The following is a 17,841-nucleotide window of genomic DNA, read 5'->3' on the forward strand; positions in this document are numbered from 1 at the left end:
ATAGTTTGCATTTCTGTAGTGCAATAGGTTTTCTATTTCAGACAGCTAAGAATTCCTTACAGATTAGTCTAATTTGCTAAATTGAGATACTCAGTGTTTTACTTTTCTTATCTGCCTTTTTATGGTCTATCTGGTGGACTTAATTGGCACATCTGAGCAGATGAAATACTCTCAGTTAGGAGTCCAGATCTCACAGAGTAAATTAAGACTGATGCAGACAATTATGCACTGGAGCTGAGGATGAGAGGTGTGTGCAGAGCACGGAGCAGAATTAGTCTTCATTTGTGTCTTAGCTTCGTCATTTAAAAGAAGCCAGGATGCTCTCTAAGAAAAGTCCTTAAGGGAGTTAACTTTTTCTTCTCTCTTTAAAATATAGAGTCCTAGGGCTTCCCTGGTGGCGCAGTCATTGAGAGTCCACCTGCCGATGCAGGGGACACGGGTTCGTGCCCCGGTCCGGGAAGATCCCACGTGCCGCGGAGCGGCTGGGCCCGTGAGCCATGGCCGCTGAGCCTGCACGTCCAGAGCCTGTGCTCTGCAACGGGAGAGGCCACAGCAGTGAGAGGCCCGCGTACCGCAAAAAAAAAAAAAAAAATAGAGAGAGAGTCCTAGAAGAAGAAAAGAACACAAATTTATTTCTTGAGAAAGAAATCAACTCCCAGAAACTGATGACAAGAACAATCTTCAAATAATTATACTTAGTTTCTGGATCAAACCTAGATTAAATTTTTACCAAATTCAGATTTTTAGAGATCAAATGATCTGCGTTTTGTTTTGTTTTTTTAAAGGTACAAGCAAATCAAGCTCTACACTGTATCAACAATAATTTGGCCTTTGCCTAAGTGTGACCTGAATCCGTGTGCAGCACAAACGAAGATGCAACTGAAGGATAAACATGGGACAATCGCACTGCAGAGGGACTGGCTCTAGGCAAAAGGAAGAGGAAGAGGCTCGGTGAAGACAATAAAATGGAGAGAGAGCAGCTGAGACTGTGGTTCTAGGAGGCATGGCCTTCAGCGCCGTTTCAAGCAAAGGAACGGGGCCTGCAAAAGTGTGGGCTTGGTCCTCATCAAACAACGGGAGAAAGTGATCACTGAGGCCATGCTTTCTGAGCCCACCACACCAGTCCACACTGACAGACCACTCCCTCCTCACCCAAACCACCGGCTTCTCCACTTGCTGCTATCCTGGGCAAATGACTTCAGCTTTCTCGGCTCAGGTTCCTATCTCCTAGGGCGCTGTGAGGACTAAGCCAATAGATCCACATAAAGTGAAGCACTGTCAAGTGGTAAGCATTCACTAATGTCAGCTATCTTAGTTCTCATAACAACCTCCTCCCCCCCCCACGGATACCACCCTTGCTCAGGGCCTCCAAATTTCAAATCCAAGAGACGTTTTTCAACATTTATCCTCCTCAGCTTTACTCATTTCGGCATCTGAAAATACCGACAGCCTTCCCTGCCTAGAACTATGCATGTATACAGCTAAACCCTCCAAACCAGGATCCAACTCGCCCCTGGCCACAGAAGCCACAGTGCTCAAGGGAGAGGGTGATGAAGATACCATTTTCCCAGATAATTAAGTCTTACGGAGGCTTAGAAGATACTCGGTAAGATTTACACAATGAATGGAGCCATCTGACTTTTTTTTTTTTTTTTTTGCGGTACGCGGGCCTCTCACTGTTGTGGCCTCTCCCGTTGCGGAGCACAGGCTCCAGACGCGCAGGCTCAGTGGCCATGGCTCACGGGCCCAGCCGCTCCGCGGCATGTGGAATCTTCCTGGACCGGGGCACGAACCCGTGTCCCCTGCATCAGCAGGCGGACTCTCAACCTCTGCGCCACCAGGGAAGCCCTGACCTTTTTTAACTCAAAGTTATTCACGGTAAATAAAGTTCAAAATGGGGCAAAAGAAAAGAAAAACCTCTAACGACAAAACTGTATTAGAAGCCAGTTACATCAACTGGTGTCATGACTACAGACGCAGGTTACACCACACCACGAGGCAAATGCTACTATGCCCATCCACACCAGATCAGTCAAGTTTTCTAGAGTCCCTAGCAATCTCCCCAAATCTTCACCCAGCTGACTTGGGTCTGGGGTTTGGTCTCCAGCCCAGGGAGGTAGGGGCAGCTATGTCCTGATTCTTGGCACCACCATGTGGCTACACATAGGTACTGCCCATTCCACCCAATTCCACAAATGAAAGGAAACTGCCATTTACACAACCCAGTGCTGGCTTCAAATCCCAGCTCTTAACCAGTGACATCATGGGCAAACTGATCCCCCTGAAAGGGCCAAGATAAAGTGTTTGTGCAGCCTACTATAATTAGAACAACTGAAAGATATATATGCATAGGATCAAAGGCTGGAATGAAATATAGAAAAATTAAAAAATAGAGGTGTAGGTATTTTTTTCTATCTTAATATTATCACAATTTCACTATAAAAAAACAAGGAATTATCAAAAGTGAAAGGTCAGGGGTAGGGTATGGGAAGCCTTCAAACTATCTGGAGGTACCAATTCAAATCCATTTCAGGCTGTGATCTCAGCAGCTTGGCCCAAAGTACCAGATAATCTGAGGAGACTCAGGCACCACCTACTGAAGTCTGTTTCTAAATTCTACTGTTCCACTGATTGAGGATGGGGGTGGTGGTGATTTATCCCAGCAGCAATACCAAGCTAACTTCGGGCTAGAGTTGAGCATTACATCCTCAAACCCCAACACCTTTACCAACAATTCTTTCCAACCTCCTCAAAGGTTTCCTAAATGGGAACATCGTAAGGGCCTCTGATACAGAAGAATGCTACCAACCTCACCTCAGAATTAGTGGGAGCTCAAAGCCCAAGTGCAGTGCCCAGCTCCTGCTGCTCCGGGCTGAGCCCTAAAGGTGCTCCCCAGGGGATTCTCAAGCACACAGCCTGGTAAGAACCTGATGAACTATTATACACAGCACTGAGCTGAATAAACTGGCCCCAAAGCTCCTCCCCAGGCCCTCTCCTATGTAAACACAATTGTGCAAGGTACATAAAAGTTTAGAGAAAATGATATACAAAAACTCAGTCTGCCAAAACTTACAGCCTCAGAAAGGAAAAGAGTATATAAAAGTCCACTTATATATATCAAAGTAGTTCCCAAACATGCCAGTGCATCAGAATCACCTGGGAAAGCCTTTTTAAATTACCACCTGGTAGTCCCACATACACTTTTTGAATCAGCACCTCCAATGGTGGAGCCCCCAGTGATTCTGCAGGATCAGCCCATGGGCTGGGAATCTTTGCCTTAGTCTATGCTCATTGCCAAAGAAATACAGCTGTTAGGTTAGCAACTTAAGCAATAATGGCTGGCAAATGGAAATAGAAAGGAAAGTTTCAGAGTATACGTTTAAGTCAAATTATAAATGTTCTCCCTAGTCGTGCCAGCAGGAGACAGACCTTATTTGGAAGTGCATCCTCTCACTTGGGGTGTCAACGGACCTACACTCCAAGTCCGACCCAAGCAGTACGTCCACTGCTGGGGAAAGAGGCAAGAGTTGGTGACATTTTTTGTTTGTTATATCTCACTGTTGGCAAACAGTTAGCATGTTGCTTGCTTCCCCCTGTTGTCCCCGTGCCAAGGCAGACATCACCAACAGATTGCGGCACTCTTTCCCAGGGAAGCCAAACAGGCCTCAGTCTCCCCGGAACAGATTACCACTGCCAAAGGTGGGAGCTGCCTGGCAAAGCAAGGGCTTGTGCCCTCCCTGTCTTGAAGTGGCAGCTTAGCAACCGGACTTCTCTGCAGACCACGGCCACCATGCCAATACCCAAAGCAACCCAAACGGACCCTTGAGGAAACAACGTGCCCCCAAAGCAATGCAAGTATTTTCTTGTTCAGTGATGCACCTGAAGTTCGGGGGTAAATGTGGCAAGTTTTAACCTGCATCCTCAGGTCCATATCAACATATCTGAATGACCCAACAGACCAGGCCCAGTGCTGGGATGAACCTCCTCCACAAAATCTTCCCCAAATACCTCAGCCTGATTTCATTATGCCCTGCACACTGGTTAGGTCCCATCTGTGCCCACGTCCCCTGAAAGACTGCAGATTCCTCACAGGAACCCCTAGACGCCAGTCCTAAAATGGAGATGTGCATTCATGCAGTGACAGCAAAGATGAAGCAATGGAGATGACCTCACATCTCAATTGGAAAATGAACCAACTACACTGAGGGAACCAGGATTGCAGATCTCTGATCACCTGGTGGGGAAAGGTGCACATATGAAATGTTTGGTCTTCTAGGCCACTCTGGGCTCACCAGGGATGCATATCACCCAGCACTGAATGTGTGCTATTTCTGTTAAGTGTTTGGCACCTGGAGCTCCCAGACCCTAGCTTTCTAAAGCAGCAATAGATTTTAAGGAAGACCTCACAACTGACAGCCATATCCTAATAGAAACGTGAGTACCCCAAAATTAAAATAAAAAATAATGGATGCTTTGTAAGATCTGTTAGCATTGACATGAATAAGAAACGACAGAATATTTGCTTCTAAGAAGTGGCCCATCCATCACGGTACATTATCAAAGGTATGAAAATCAGGGAACACCATTGAGGAGACAGCCTCCAAATGCAACAGAACAGAGAAGAAAGCAGGATAAAAATGTTGGAAAGGCAAAATACACAGGCATTTTGTAAGATGGTTAAAACTTCCAAGACCGATCTGAGGTCTTGGGCTAAGTCAGAGAAAGCAGGATCATCTACTATCCAGATGCAGAAAAGGTTAAGCTGTAGAAAAGGCCTAACAGGAAATTCCCACTGAGCGTCAGCTAAAACCAAAGACACCTAGTTACGACTAATCTAGAGCTAATGAAAGACCTAAGACTCTCCAAGTTGAGAGAATAAAGGGGGTGAGATGTCTAGGAGTCACCCACTTTCACTTCTAAGGGTTCAAAACAGCATTATAATTAACAGGGCTATAACCAACACATATTTAAGTCCAAAAGGTACCTACCGTGGGTACATATTCCTAAATTCTAACCATTAGGAAAAACTCATTTTCTATGTTGTAAACTATATAGGGCTTTATTCTTCTTATCCATCAACAAATCACTGCTAAGATAAGAAATCCTAAAGTGTTTTTCTTCACTCAAGGGGATACCATTACAATTTCATTCTGTCTACAAAGATCAACAACAAGAAATAACAAAGTATACAGTGACTGGCAGTTTTAAAATATTCTTAATATGCTTCTCAATCCTGAGCATTTTATTTTCTTTTAACATCCCCCCAATCCAAAGGGTACCAAAGGAGATGCAGTATAAACATTTCAATGTGGATATCCGCAGTTTAACAATTATCTACCTTAATAACTGTAGCTATAAAATTTTAAGAGCTATAGTATTTTGGTGGCAATTAGAGTTATTGATATTTCTGAAATTCATTTGAGATTTTACTATAACTGGAGCAAAAAACTGGCTTCTAATATGGCTTTGGAAATAACAGTTTTACAATCTTAACATTATTAAGAAAAACTTATTGCCGTGAATTTAAACTAAACTTGTATTTAAAATTCAATCAAAATAACTGCTCTTGATCAAAATACTGATATACTTAAAATATATTTAATATTGACTCAATTTATTCACTCCACTTATAATCAATGTTGAGATTAACACTTTTATTAATTCTCTACAATAGTTAAGAAAAAGACTGATGCCACTCACTGTTCAGACAACTTTACAAATATCAAATGTGCAAGTTACAATGAGAAATGACCAACATTAAGCCCCTCCTCAAATCTATCTTGCTGCATAATGTACTACCACAGTGAGAATGTAACAGCTCTCTTAAAGACCTGGACTTAGGTTGCAGGTACTTAAATCATTGGTGAAAAGAACTATGCTGCATCTACTTCTAAAAGGATGTATGTGGCAGTCTGGTTGTAGGGCATCAGCAGTTCTAAATAACAGAAGAAAAGAATATCAGGTCAATCTTCATTCGCAAAGGTCAGTGGAAAGCTACAAGAATTATAATAAACTAGGTCTCCCTACACTGAGAAACAAGAAAAAACTGTTGAGGACTGGGGAAAAAAGCCACCCTGGGAGCAAGTATTAAAAAAGTAATCTGGGGCTTCCCTGGTGGCGCAGCGGTTGAGAGTCCGCCTGCCGATGCAGGGGACGCAGGTTCGTGCCCCGGTCCGGGAAGATCCCACATGCCACGGAGAGGCTAGGCCCGTGAGCCATGGCCGCTGAGCCTGCGCATCTGGAGCCTGTGCTCCGCAACGGGAGAGGCCACAACAGTGAGAGGCCCGCGTACCTCAAAAAACAAAAACAAAAACGTGTTCACCTTCCTTTTACTTACTTACATCAGACACTGACAAATTCACAGAAATAAGAAGTCAAAGTTAGTCTCTAGCATAAAAAAAGACAGGGCACAGGAAGGGTATGCTGGGCATAGGAAGCCCATTTCTGGCACGGTATCGTTGAAATTCTGTAGAGAACTACTTTTTCAAGACAAAGAAGGAGGGATTTATGAAAGCAAGCTTATTCTTTCATACACTAAAACTTAAATTTCAGCTTTTTGAAGGAAAGTCTCCTAAAATTACTTTCACCCAACATACACTACACAAGCCAACCTCCTCCTGCCCCTTGTGGCAGGGCACCCACTCTCCGTGTGAAGCCACACAGCTCCTGCTTTAGTCCTAGGCATGCCTCTTGCCCAGCCCCCCCCCCCAAGCTTTTCTTCTTAGACTTGCCCTCAAATCTCAATGAAGACCCCGAAGTAGAAGCATCTTGCATCAGCTCCATCGAGGACTCAGGGGCTCTGATGGTTCTAGCAGACTAAGGTTGCAGGAAGTCCAACCTTTGGATGAATGGAGGTCTAATATATTACGCTAGACTAGAACACTTATTTATTAATAAACCTACCACCTACGATAAAGCAAGCAGTACAATCCCTGGAGACTGACCTTAACCGCTGCTTATAATAATCTTCATCTCCATCATCTCGGCATCTCACTACTTTCCGACCTCCTCCTCCTCCTCCTGCGGCTTCAGCTTCTTCCCCAGAACTTGGAAATAAGTCATCATCAATCTCCTGCACTGTGACTTTCTTCTGCCGTTTCTGGCGACTGAGCACCCGTCTCCGGTCACAGTCGGTGCCTTCCCCGGACAGGTCAGCCTCTGCCGCCTCCTCCAGCTCCTCGTCCGTGGGCAAGTACTCGGACACTTCACCCTCAGAGTCTCCCTCTGCCTTTGGCCTCACACCACACTCCAAGGGTTTCTTTCCCTTTAGCAATCCCACCTGCCCCTGGAACTGAAGAGCCCTCTTCTGGAGTTTCTTGATGTGTTTGTTCAAGCGCTTATCTGTTTTCGAGAGAACTTTGCCTCTCTTCTCTGGTTTGTTTTCACTCAGTGTTGAGCTCAGCTCAGAAGGGACCGAGGCCGGGGCTCTTTTAGTTGCTCTTTTATTACAAGTTTGCTTCTTTCTTTCAAAGGACAGTTGTGCTTGATCTGCCAAATACTTTTCAAAATCTGATGCTTCGTTGAGCATTAGTTTTCTGGGCTTTTTCTCCTGCTTCTGAGGGATCTGGGTACCAAAAGGTGTCATCTGGCCAGTGCGGACGAGCTCTTCCCAAGCAGTCTCCTGAACGGGCATGAGCATGCTGCCGAGGCAGGACGGCCCTGCTTCTGAAAAGAGGGATGACAACACGTTGGGCACTAGCACAAAACTTTCCAGGAGAACAATGGATATGTGCACTACTCAATACATAAATTAAAAAAAAGAAAAAAAAATCACTGACGTACGAAAGTAGATGACATACTAAAGTATAGTGTATATGAAGAACAGAGTGAAATTTACTATAGCATTCATGCCGCATTTAGTATACTCCTATTCAAAAAGGTAACTTCTCAGTAACTTTTCCCAAAACACTGCATTATCAATATACTTTCCGTGCATCCAAAGACAGACCCAGTCGTATGTAACATACTGAGAGAGAAATTTTACCATGTTTCATTATCAACTGCCCTTGAGGAAGCAATCCTCCAAGTTTCCACGTCACTACTAATACCAGCATTCAGATGGACTTAAATACAAGAGAGAGCAGAACTGAAAACAGACATCTGAAGAATCAGCATGAATCTAAATAGGTAAAACATAAATGCTGCCTCTGGACTGCCCAATAGGAGAGTCACCATGTGGCTACTTAAATTTACGTTGAAAACTCATTCTCTCGGTGGTACTGGCCACATTTCAAGCACTCAATAGCCACATGTGGCTAAAGGCTACCATAATGGACAACACAGACAGCATTTCCACTATTGCAAAAAGGTCCACTAAACAGCACCGTGTTAGACGTGTGAAGTTAACTGACTAAAGGGATGAACTAAAGCTGGAAGTTATGCCATAATAGAAAGCCACCCAGAAATCATCCCTCTTTCATTAGTTGAAATTAATCTCTAGCAAAATTACTTTACCCATAGCCAAAATACCAAAAGAAGTAAAGGCTTAACAGGAAGGAATCCATATTCTAAAATCTGTATTTCTTGTAGGCCAATAACAGCACAGTGCAGTTTTTCATTAAATGTGCACTGAAGAAAAACATACATCAGAAAGTGCACAAATCCTAAGTGTACAGCTCAGTGAATTTTCAGAAAAAAAACAAACCCATAACACCAGCATCCAGATCAGGAAGCATAAATTACTAGGACGCCCAGATATGCCCTTCATGGTGCCTCCCAGCTTCTACCCCACAAGATACTGACTGACCTATTAACACGGTAGACAAGTTGTACCTGGCTTTCAACTTAATGGAAATGGGAATGTCTGTACTTGTATCTGGTTTCTGTTGTTCAACATTATGCTTGTGTGAGTCACACTTACTACTGAATATAATTGCAATTTGTTGATTCTCATCGCTGTTAGTATTCTATTATAACTCTACTACATTTTTTCCATTCTAGTGTTACTGGACATTTGGGTAGTTTCCAGGTTTGGGCTACTAGGAATAATGTTGCTGTGAGTATTCCGGTACACATTCTTTGGTGATGTATGTATATAATTCTTTGGGTATATTAAGCTTTAGTAGACACCACCAAACAGATTTCCAAAGTGGTCCTATCAATTTTAAGTTCCACCAACAGTGTTTGAGAGTTTCAACTGGTCCACATTCTTGCCATTCCACTTTAGCTATGCTGGTAGGCATGTAGTAGTACCACTTTGTGGCTGTAATTTGTATTTCCCTAGTGACTAATGAACTAGGGAATCTTTACGTAAGATCTGTTGATCTTTTGGGTAGCCTATTGTGAAGAAAATGTTCAAATCTTTTGCCCATTTTTCTCATATGTGGTCTGTCTTTAAAAGAAAAAAAAAAAGATTTCTAGGAGTTCTTCATACATTCTGGACTCAAGTCCCTGGACTGATACAGATATTGCAAACATCTTTTCCCATTCTGCAGCTTGCCTTTTCACTCTCTTAAATGCTATCTTTCAGCGAACATAAGATCTTAGTTGTAACATAGTTCATTTATCACATCTTCTCCTTTACAGTGAGCATTTTTGTGCCTTGTTAAATCTTTGCCCCAAGATCATGAAAATGTTTTCCTATGTTATATCCTAAAAGCTTTGTTTTATCCTTAACATTGAAATCTACATTTGGAATTTATTTTTGTACACTGTATAATGGGCCAATATTCACTTTATCTTCATGTGGATTAACCCAGCACACTTAGTGAAAAGACGATTCTTCTCCACAGCACTGTACTGCCACATCTGTCATAAATCAAGTGACCACATATGGGAGGGTCTGTTTGCTGGACCCTCTACTCTGTCCCATTGGTTTGTCTATCCTTATGCCACTACAGTGTTTTAATTACTATAGGTTAGTATTAAGTCTGGATATTTTGTTCTTCTTCAAGATTGCCTCGGCCATTCTTGACCCAATGCATGTTTATATAAATTTTAGAATCAGGTTGTTTAGTGCCTCCCACCCTCAGCCTACTCTTCCTACTCTACACCCTCTCCCTCAAAAAACTCCCTGAAATTTATATTGGGGTTGCACTGAAACTATAAGTGGATAGAACTGTATCTGCCAATCTATGACCATGGTGTATCTCCCCATTTATTTGCCTTCTTTAATTTTTCACTGACATTTTGTAGTTTTTAACGTAGAGAGTGCTGAAGAAAACTACCTTTTTTACTAAGAGTCATTTCCAGGTATTTGATTTTGATCGTAATTGCCATCTTTATTAAATTTTATTTTTTGCTTTTGCTCATATGTAGAAATATGACTGATTTTTATATATTGACCTTGTATCCAGTGACACTGCTAAATTCACATGGTAATTCCAATAGACTGCCCATTGATTCTTTCAGATTTTTGATATGACCAATAACATACACTGTAAATAATGATGGTTTTATTTCTCTTCTTACATTACTACACTATCCAGTACAATGCTGAACAGGAAAGGTGATAGGAAGCACCTCATCTCAACCCAGATCAGAGGAGCAAAGCCAACTGTTGCAAAGTTTATCCCACCTAATTCCAGGAAAGGATTCTTTAATCAGATAATCCTCACAACAATTAGGAAACGGATCACTATGTGGAGACCAGGGGAAAGGAAACCTCAGGGAAGCATGTGAGCAAAGAAATGAAGGTCTACTATGCTTATGCCCATCTCAGAGCAGACTTGGAAAGGTTAAAGAATGTAGCCAAGGTCTATACCTGAGCAATACAGAGCTGGGGTACACAAAGCCTAGACACTCTGTTCTCCTGCCCCACCTAACAGGGCATAGAGCACCACAGAGAAGGAGGGTATCCCAGAAGGGATGGAGGAGGAAGGGTTATAAGAGAGACCAGGAGTCTGAAGTGTTAGCTGGAGCCCCACTGGAGAGAGATAATACGAACCAGGAGTTCAGAAAAAGGGCAAGGCCATAGGTCTACAGATTTATAAGATACTAGAACCTAGGCGGCCACAAAAGCCATAGGGAAATGGCTGAGATTATTTGGGGAGAGGTAGTATAAGAAGGCGGCAGCTCAGGACTTCCCTGGTGGCACAGTGGTTAAGAATCTGCCTGCCAATGCAAGGGACACGGGTTCGATCCCTGGTCCAGGAAGATCCCACATGCTGCGGAGCAACTAAGCCCATGTGCCACAACTACTGAAGCCCGCGCGCCCTAGAGCCCATGCTCCACAACAAGAGAAGCCACCACAGTGAGAAGCCCGTGCACCACAATGAAGACTCAATGCAGCCAAAAATAAATAAATAAATAAATTTATAAAAAAGAAGAAGAGGGCTCAGCAAGGAATTCTGAGAATAATCAACATTTAAGATAAGCCTAGAAAAGATGGTCAAAAAAAACTAAACAGAAATGGTCAGAAGGCTAAAAGGAAAACCAGAAGAGAGACATGGATCCTGGAAGGCAGGGAAGTATCAGCTGCTACAGACAGGCCAAGTGGAGTTTTCAGATGGGGGAAGTAACAATTAATCCTGGGCCAAGTTTTACCAAACAAATAATAGGTAGCAAAAGACAGCAGCAAGTTCTAGTCAGCCAGACCAGGACAGTAGTTTTTTTTACCAATGAGAAATATGGCATTTCAGCAACAGAAAGCACTCCTCACAGGCCCAATGGATTCTGCGAGATGTTAATAGCACATCTAATATTTATTTTTTTCCAATGCCTCAATCCTCACAATTCTCTTGTCTTACTGAATAGACTTCTGGAATTAGTAGAAAATATATGCCGGAAGGGTTTAAATCTATACTTCAACTAGTAAATAACTGAACAGCTACCAACAATTTCTAAACACACATGCACACACACTGACTACAAAGATATTTTGTTTCAGAGCTTATCCCAAAAGGTTTCCCAAAAGATGCCCATCCAGATCAGTGATATAAACAAAATCATGGCCATGGATTAAATAACCTGAATTAAGATGCCCTTTCTTGAACAACAGAATTGATGCTTGGAAAGCCTGCCAAATATGTCCCCAAAAGATATTTAAAAGCAATTCTATGAATGTTGATGGATGATGCTTGGTCAACAAAACGTAATTCAATCAAGATGTTAGGTGTCTACGAAATCAATTATAAAAGAATGTTAAGGTTTCTAATTTATTAGACGTAATACTAAATGCACACCAGGAGCCTCCATTAGACTGAGTTAAAAATTTACTTTCTTTCTCTGAAACCCCATAAGACTTAAAATAGATTTGGTTCTACAGGTGTGGAGAATAAAATTTTCTGTATCTCTTTTGTCACTAAGTAAACAAATGTATTTTTCCCAACATCCAGGCCAGAACTGAAGGGACACCCTCCACTGACGAGAGGCATCAGGCATCAATTCGAGAACAGAGACACTGTCCCCAGTATCCTCACCTGCATCCTCCTCCTCCAGACTGGCATGATCTAGTTCAACTTTTACCTCTGCTCCCCCAAGGATAGCCTGGAGACGTTTTTGTTTTGCTGTGATCTTCTTCAGCTGTTGTTCCTTAATTTGTAGACATTGAATACAAAAAACAGCAATGAAGTGATTAAATGTTAAATACAAACGACAGCATTGCAAAATTTTAAAAACTTTAATCAAGAGCAAAATAAAAATAAAACAGAACTACCATATATTACTATTACTACAGAAAACCTTATTTGAATAACTGCCACTTTTCTAGCAGGAAGGAGCCCTCAAACATGTCCATCGGGCAGCATCCCTGTCCCCACCCACTCTCCTGACTGGGCGGCACAGCTCTCTACTTGCCTGAGCAGCTAAGTTCACCGCACTGACTCTCCACTGACTTGGGAGGTGGAACTGCTCTACATGGTTTCCCCATTATACACTGGGTAAGTCACTGAATTTCTCTGTTTCTGACCTTAGCAGCCAATGGCTATGAGGTCAATAGGCTGTAGGGATAAGAAACAAACACAAATGTTCAAACAGTTGAAAAAGTCAGTCACCTTTGATAATCTACCATATTTATGACTGTCCTTTATAGTATCCTACCCAATCACAAAATCTTAAAGGGAAAATCTCTTTTGATATACCCTTTTACTCTGTCCTCCCCGGGCCCCCCTTTGTCTTGTCTCCCTCTACATCACCAGAGCTTGGACATGCGGCCATTCCTAGGGACTCCCTAATTAACTAGGCCTGTGGTAGGTGGTTCTTTTTCCCAAGGTCAAGAATGCTTGAACGCCAAACATGAGTGTGGGGCAAGGGGACATCCTAAACACCATGTTGTAATGACTTGTAATTCCTTTTACTGTATCTCACAGTTCTTCTCTCAGCAAACTCTCATACAAAACAGCCTCTCTCTGAATAGTCTCTCTCTAAACAGCAAAAAGCTGCTAAAGAAAGACAGGAATATATAACCAAGTTAGACCAGTACCTAAAGGGGCCTAGGATTGGTCCTCTCTGCTCTTCGAAACCCCAGCCCACCAGAAGCCCACTATTCACATGCTCCACGAGAAGCCAGGTGGCAAATAAAGAAGGCAAATAAATGGGGAGATACACCATGGTCATAGATTGGCAGCCTCTCTGCTTTGGGGAGACCCCGGCTGCCTCAAGCCACTGTGAGCTCTGACTTTTGGGCTGCTGCTGTGGAGTTAAGTGAGAGAGAGTGTGTGGAGAAGATCATGAACCGGTGAGTGGAGAGCAAAAGGAGGAACCAAGGTTAACCACACCCCACAAGTAGAGCCTGAGTAAGAGCTGTGAGGACTCTACTCACTGCACTGAATCAACAGCAAGCACAAGGCCATCTGCTAGTCACTTCGGATGGCAGCAATAAAATGATCAAAACTAGTCATTTCTTCCTCCTGCAATATATTGTCATGAAGTGTACAGAAATTCTAAAAAATGTTTCAAACCTCATAAAAACAATGTCATAAGTAACAGACATTCCCTACCCTTAAGTCCTCCAACCCTAAGTGCGGACCCGGTCAGTGTGGCTGGGTGATGACTGAACACCGAAGGCCAGCCTCTCAGCACAGTGATCACGAGTGTGTGAGGGGAGAGGGCTGGGTCGATGGGAAACGTCCGCAGGCAATCAGTGCAAGCAGGAGCTGAGCAGGAAAAAGTGCAAGTCCACACAAGGCAAGGAGACGACATGAGAGGCCAGCGTGCCAAACAAGAACCCAAGCTGGGGAAAGAAAGTGGTGCCGCAGGGAGACTATGAAAGTACCCGAGTGAGGAGGCACGCAAAGCTAAAAGAGGAACTTTTTCTCAGTTATGTATGTATGCGTACATATGCGTATTTTTAGAAACACTCTTTAAGCAGAGGATGTTAAAGGGAAACAGCCAAAAAATTAAACGTATAAAAGGAACTCAAAAGTTTCTGTTATAAATTTGCTTCACATCTTACCAGTACTTTTCAGAATAGCTATTTCCTAAATATTAAATGAGCCTAAATAATGACTTTTGCAAAAATGCAACTTAGTGTGTTATTTGGAGTCACCTTGTTATACTTCTGTCGTTTTACAGAATCTAGTTTCCTGTTGATGTCTTTGTTGCTGTCAGCTTGAGGGCTAAGTTGTTCAATAATTTTATTGATTTGCCTTAGGGATGTCGTACATGACCTGAAAAAGAAGATAAAATGTCCATTTTCCACTCTGTTAACATCTTTTATAGAATAACATGAAGAGAGAAATGCTAAAAACATGTCCCTTTTACTTCTTATTAACTAAAAGACAAAAGAAACTAAATCAGAATGCATATTCTTTTTGGCCACTAATAGAACTTGAAGGGTTATTAGAAGTCTAAGATGACTGCTCATGTTTTTCTTTAATCTGACCAATTTTAATCAGTTCATTCCCATTTGCAAGCAGATTCATTCATTCTACAAGCATTTTAAGGGTCTACTCTATTCAAGAGACTGTGCAAAAATAAAAGGCAATAAGTTGTCCCTTTATAAGAAAAAATGCATACACTTTTGAGAGTTAATTTTTTAGAGCAGTTTTAGGTTCACGGCAAAACTGAGAGGAAGGTAAAGATTTCCCATATACTCCCTGCCCCAAATATGCACAGCGTACCCCATTACCAACAACTCATACATGCGTGTTTAAAGGCCATTATGGAAGTCTCCCAAAGCTTGGAAAAGTACTAAAAATATTTAAACATCTTCTTATATAGGTCAGGCAACTGTGACAATATTTTTCTTTTGCATGACTAGATGGCTTATTTGCTGTCGTTTTACACTTTGTAGTGCAAAGAAAAAGAATCAATTTATAATACATTGCTCCTAAAATAGACATCATAGAATTGTAACTCCCAATTTTCAAAACACAAATTCAATCTCAACGCTTGTGTAATTTGCTGTTTGTACCCTTTGTGGATTTCAGGAGAAAAGATGTTATCAATGCAAGTTACTGGCAGTCTCAGTACGTGTCACCATCTGTCTAGTGTTAGGTGACTCTGCAGCACCCTGCTCTGTCACCTCTGCAAGCAGTGGATACATTTCCCAGGTCGAATGCAAAAGGTGTATTCATTACATGGCATCGAGGTCCTCACACCTGAAGGTCAGACTACAACTATTGGAGAACACCTGCTGCTCAAGAGGCCCAAAGAACACACCAGAAAACTGTTAGCAGAAAACATGCCCTTTAAGTGCCAACAGCTGCCTGTACCACAGCGCCTCCCCGGGGTAGCCAAAAGCTCTACGTGCCTCCCTCCCCTTCCCCCAGCCACTCCCACCTGAGACCACACCACCCCTCCACCCAGTCCTCCCCTTCCCCTTCCTGTTTCCCTGACACAGCCGAGAACACTGGCCAAGGAGGGCAGAGTGGCAACGGAGAGCGAGCTCAACTCAATCCTCCTCCCCGTCTTCCAACCCAGGTCCAGGGCACCCCCTTCCCAACCAGTGTGCTGTGTGCAACACGGCCCAGGTCTGTTTCTCCTCTAAAGCACAAGTGAAGTCTCTATGGGACTTCACCTTTCTTTATAGTCAAAAGTACAACAGAAGAAAGGAAAAGCAGGGAGTTGTTTCTCACTGTTTCTAGAAATGCAAATCTGAAAAGGTACCAAAAGACTGGCCCTAGGTTTAGGCACAGGAAACTGGAAAGAAATTATAGGATGGGGGGTTGGGGGGGCGGATATGTTCCTGGTATCTGGAGTAGGACATATCAGAACTTTAGGAACACTTCTCCTGAGAACCATTCTGTGCACAAGCTTGCAAAATCTGGGGCACTTAGAACAGTGCCTCTCTCCAGGACATCATGTGTAAACAAGCTGCTGTGAACTGAACTGAGCCCCTAACTACTGTGTACAGCACTTCTGAGCGAAAGGGCTGGGGTTTAGACACAAGGTCAAGGACCACCCTTACTGATCCCATCCTCCAATTAAAGGTTCTATAAATCTCCTAAATTTCTGGACTACCACAGCTATTGTCTGAATCTCTCCGTCATATGTAAATACAAACTCTATCATCAGAGAGAAGGTGGTCCACTCACATGAGGTCGTCCAGCACTGACCGATACTCCTTCTCCGCGTCGGCAAGCTGGGCCACGCGGCTGGCCTCAAGAATGGCGCTGTCCACCTGCTGAAGCACCCCTTGCTCCAGCACGTCCTGGTCATAGACGTCCACACCCAAACCCTGCAGCTCCAGGGCCTGTGCACTGGGCTCCACCGCCTGGATGTGATGTCTGTTGATGTGCAGCAGGGCTGGCCCTCTCCTTGGAAGTTCCGAGGGATACCCGTTGGCGGAAGTGGAGGGTCCATTAGCAGGGGAACAAGAGGGGAGGCTCTCCCCCAGCTCCATGTCGCCATCGTTTTCCTGCTTGATTGTCCCCTCTGCACTCTCACTGATATCCTGACCCTGTGAACAGTCTTGCTCCTGAGTTTGACTTGAGTGGGGGATTCTCTCATTTGGCATCCTCTACAGACTATCTAAAAGGAAAACAATGTTTCAGTAAGCCCTTCAGTTATATAGAATTGATATTTATATAGTTTTGTAAATATCTTATAATTAAAGCAGACCAATTTCTAAAAAAACCAAGAAATAATCCTCCAATTATACATAAATTTAACTTCCCAAGTATTTTTCTTAAAAGGGCACAAGCTATAGATCTTCTTGAGTGCTGATAACTGAGAAAAATTAACCAAAAAAAAAAAAAAAAAAAAAAAGCAGAAAAAAGAAGAAAAAATGCAGTGTCACCAACAAATGACACTGGGGTAGCCAGCTAAGAAAGCTGGCAACCAGAATTCCGAATGATGCCCACAGAGTCTTCTCCAAATCAACTGAAGTAATTTCACTGCTGCTTTCCAAGTTAGCCTCTTCACTGCATTATGGCACAAGTGACCTACATTATAGTGGCAAGATCAACTGTAAAGTATAGATTTAGTGACTTGAGAGAGATTCTCTACACATTTAACACTAAAAACTTTTAGGTTGAACTCCAAAAAGCAGAAACTCTGAACAAGAGGTAATAAATAGCATCACTCAAATCAGAATCTGAGGAAGATTAATTAAAATATTCTCAAAAATAACTCCATTTCAATGCATGATAGCATTTCTCAACATCAGGCTGGCAAAAACATGACGACTGATAATATCCAGGAGAGGCAAGAAAAATCCACTTTCACATAATGCTGGTGGGAACATAAGTTAGTAAAATTCTTTTGGAAGGCAATTTAGCAATATCTATCAAGATTTAAAATTCACATTACTAGGCACTTATTCCAGAGAAATACTCACATATACATAAAGATATTTATTGTAGCATGTTTTTAAATAGTTTTTTAAAGGCATTAAGTATTTTCAATGGTAGTGATATAAAAGCCAAGTAAGACGAAAAAAGTCACATCGTATGAAGACATTTATATTGGAAAACAATGTGTAACCACATCTGTGTGTATGGAATGCATTCAAAATGATCT

General features: G+C 42.5%; 1 protein-coding gene across 2 annotated transcripts in view; it reads right to left on the reverse strand.

Annotated features, from left to right (window-relative positions):
• Nucleotides 1-17,841, reverse strand: part of ERCC6 (ERCC excision repair 6, chromatin remodeling factor) — an 81,536-nt gene that overhangs the window by 59,311 nt on the left and 4,384 nt on the right. The window contains exons 2-5 of one of the 2 annotated variants that reach the window (XM_082603926.1): nucleotides 16,416-16,847; nucleotides 14,426-14,546; nucleotides 12,360-12,471; nucleotides 6,945-7,665 (exon numbers count right to left, since the gene is read on the reverse strand). In XM_082603926.1, the coding sequence (XP_082460052.1) occupies nucleotides 6,945-7,665; nucleotides 12,360-12,471; nucleotides 14,426-14,546; nucleotides 16,416-16,837 (1,376 nt within the window). In that variant the 5' untranslated portion in view covers nucleotides 16,838-16,847. Of the gene's footprint in view, nucleotides 1-6,944; nucleotides 7,666-12,359; nucleotides 12,472-14,425; nucleotides 14,547-16,415; nucleotides 16,852-17,841 lie in introns of both variants that reach the window. The other variant, XM_082603925.1, reaches the window with a different exon arrangement.

The sequence above is a fragment of the Mesoplodon mirus genome (genome assembly GCF_964341445.2).
Source record: "Mesoplodon mirus genome assembly, chromosome: 2".
Taxonomy (NCBI): Eukaryota; Metazoa; Chordata; class Mammalia; order Artiodactyla; family Ziphiidae; genus Mesoplodon; species Mesoplodon mirus.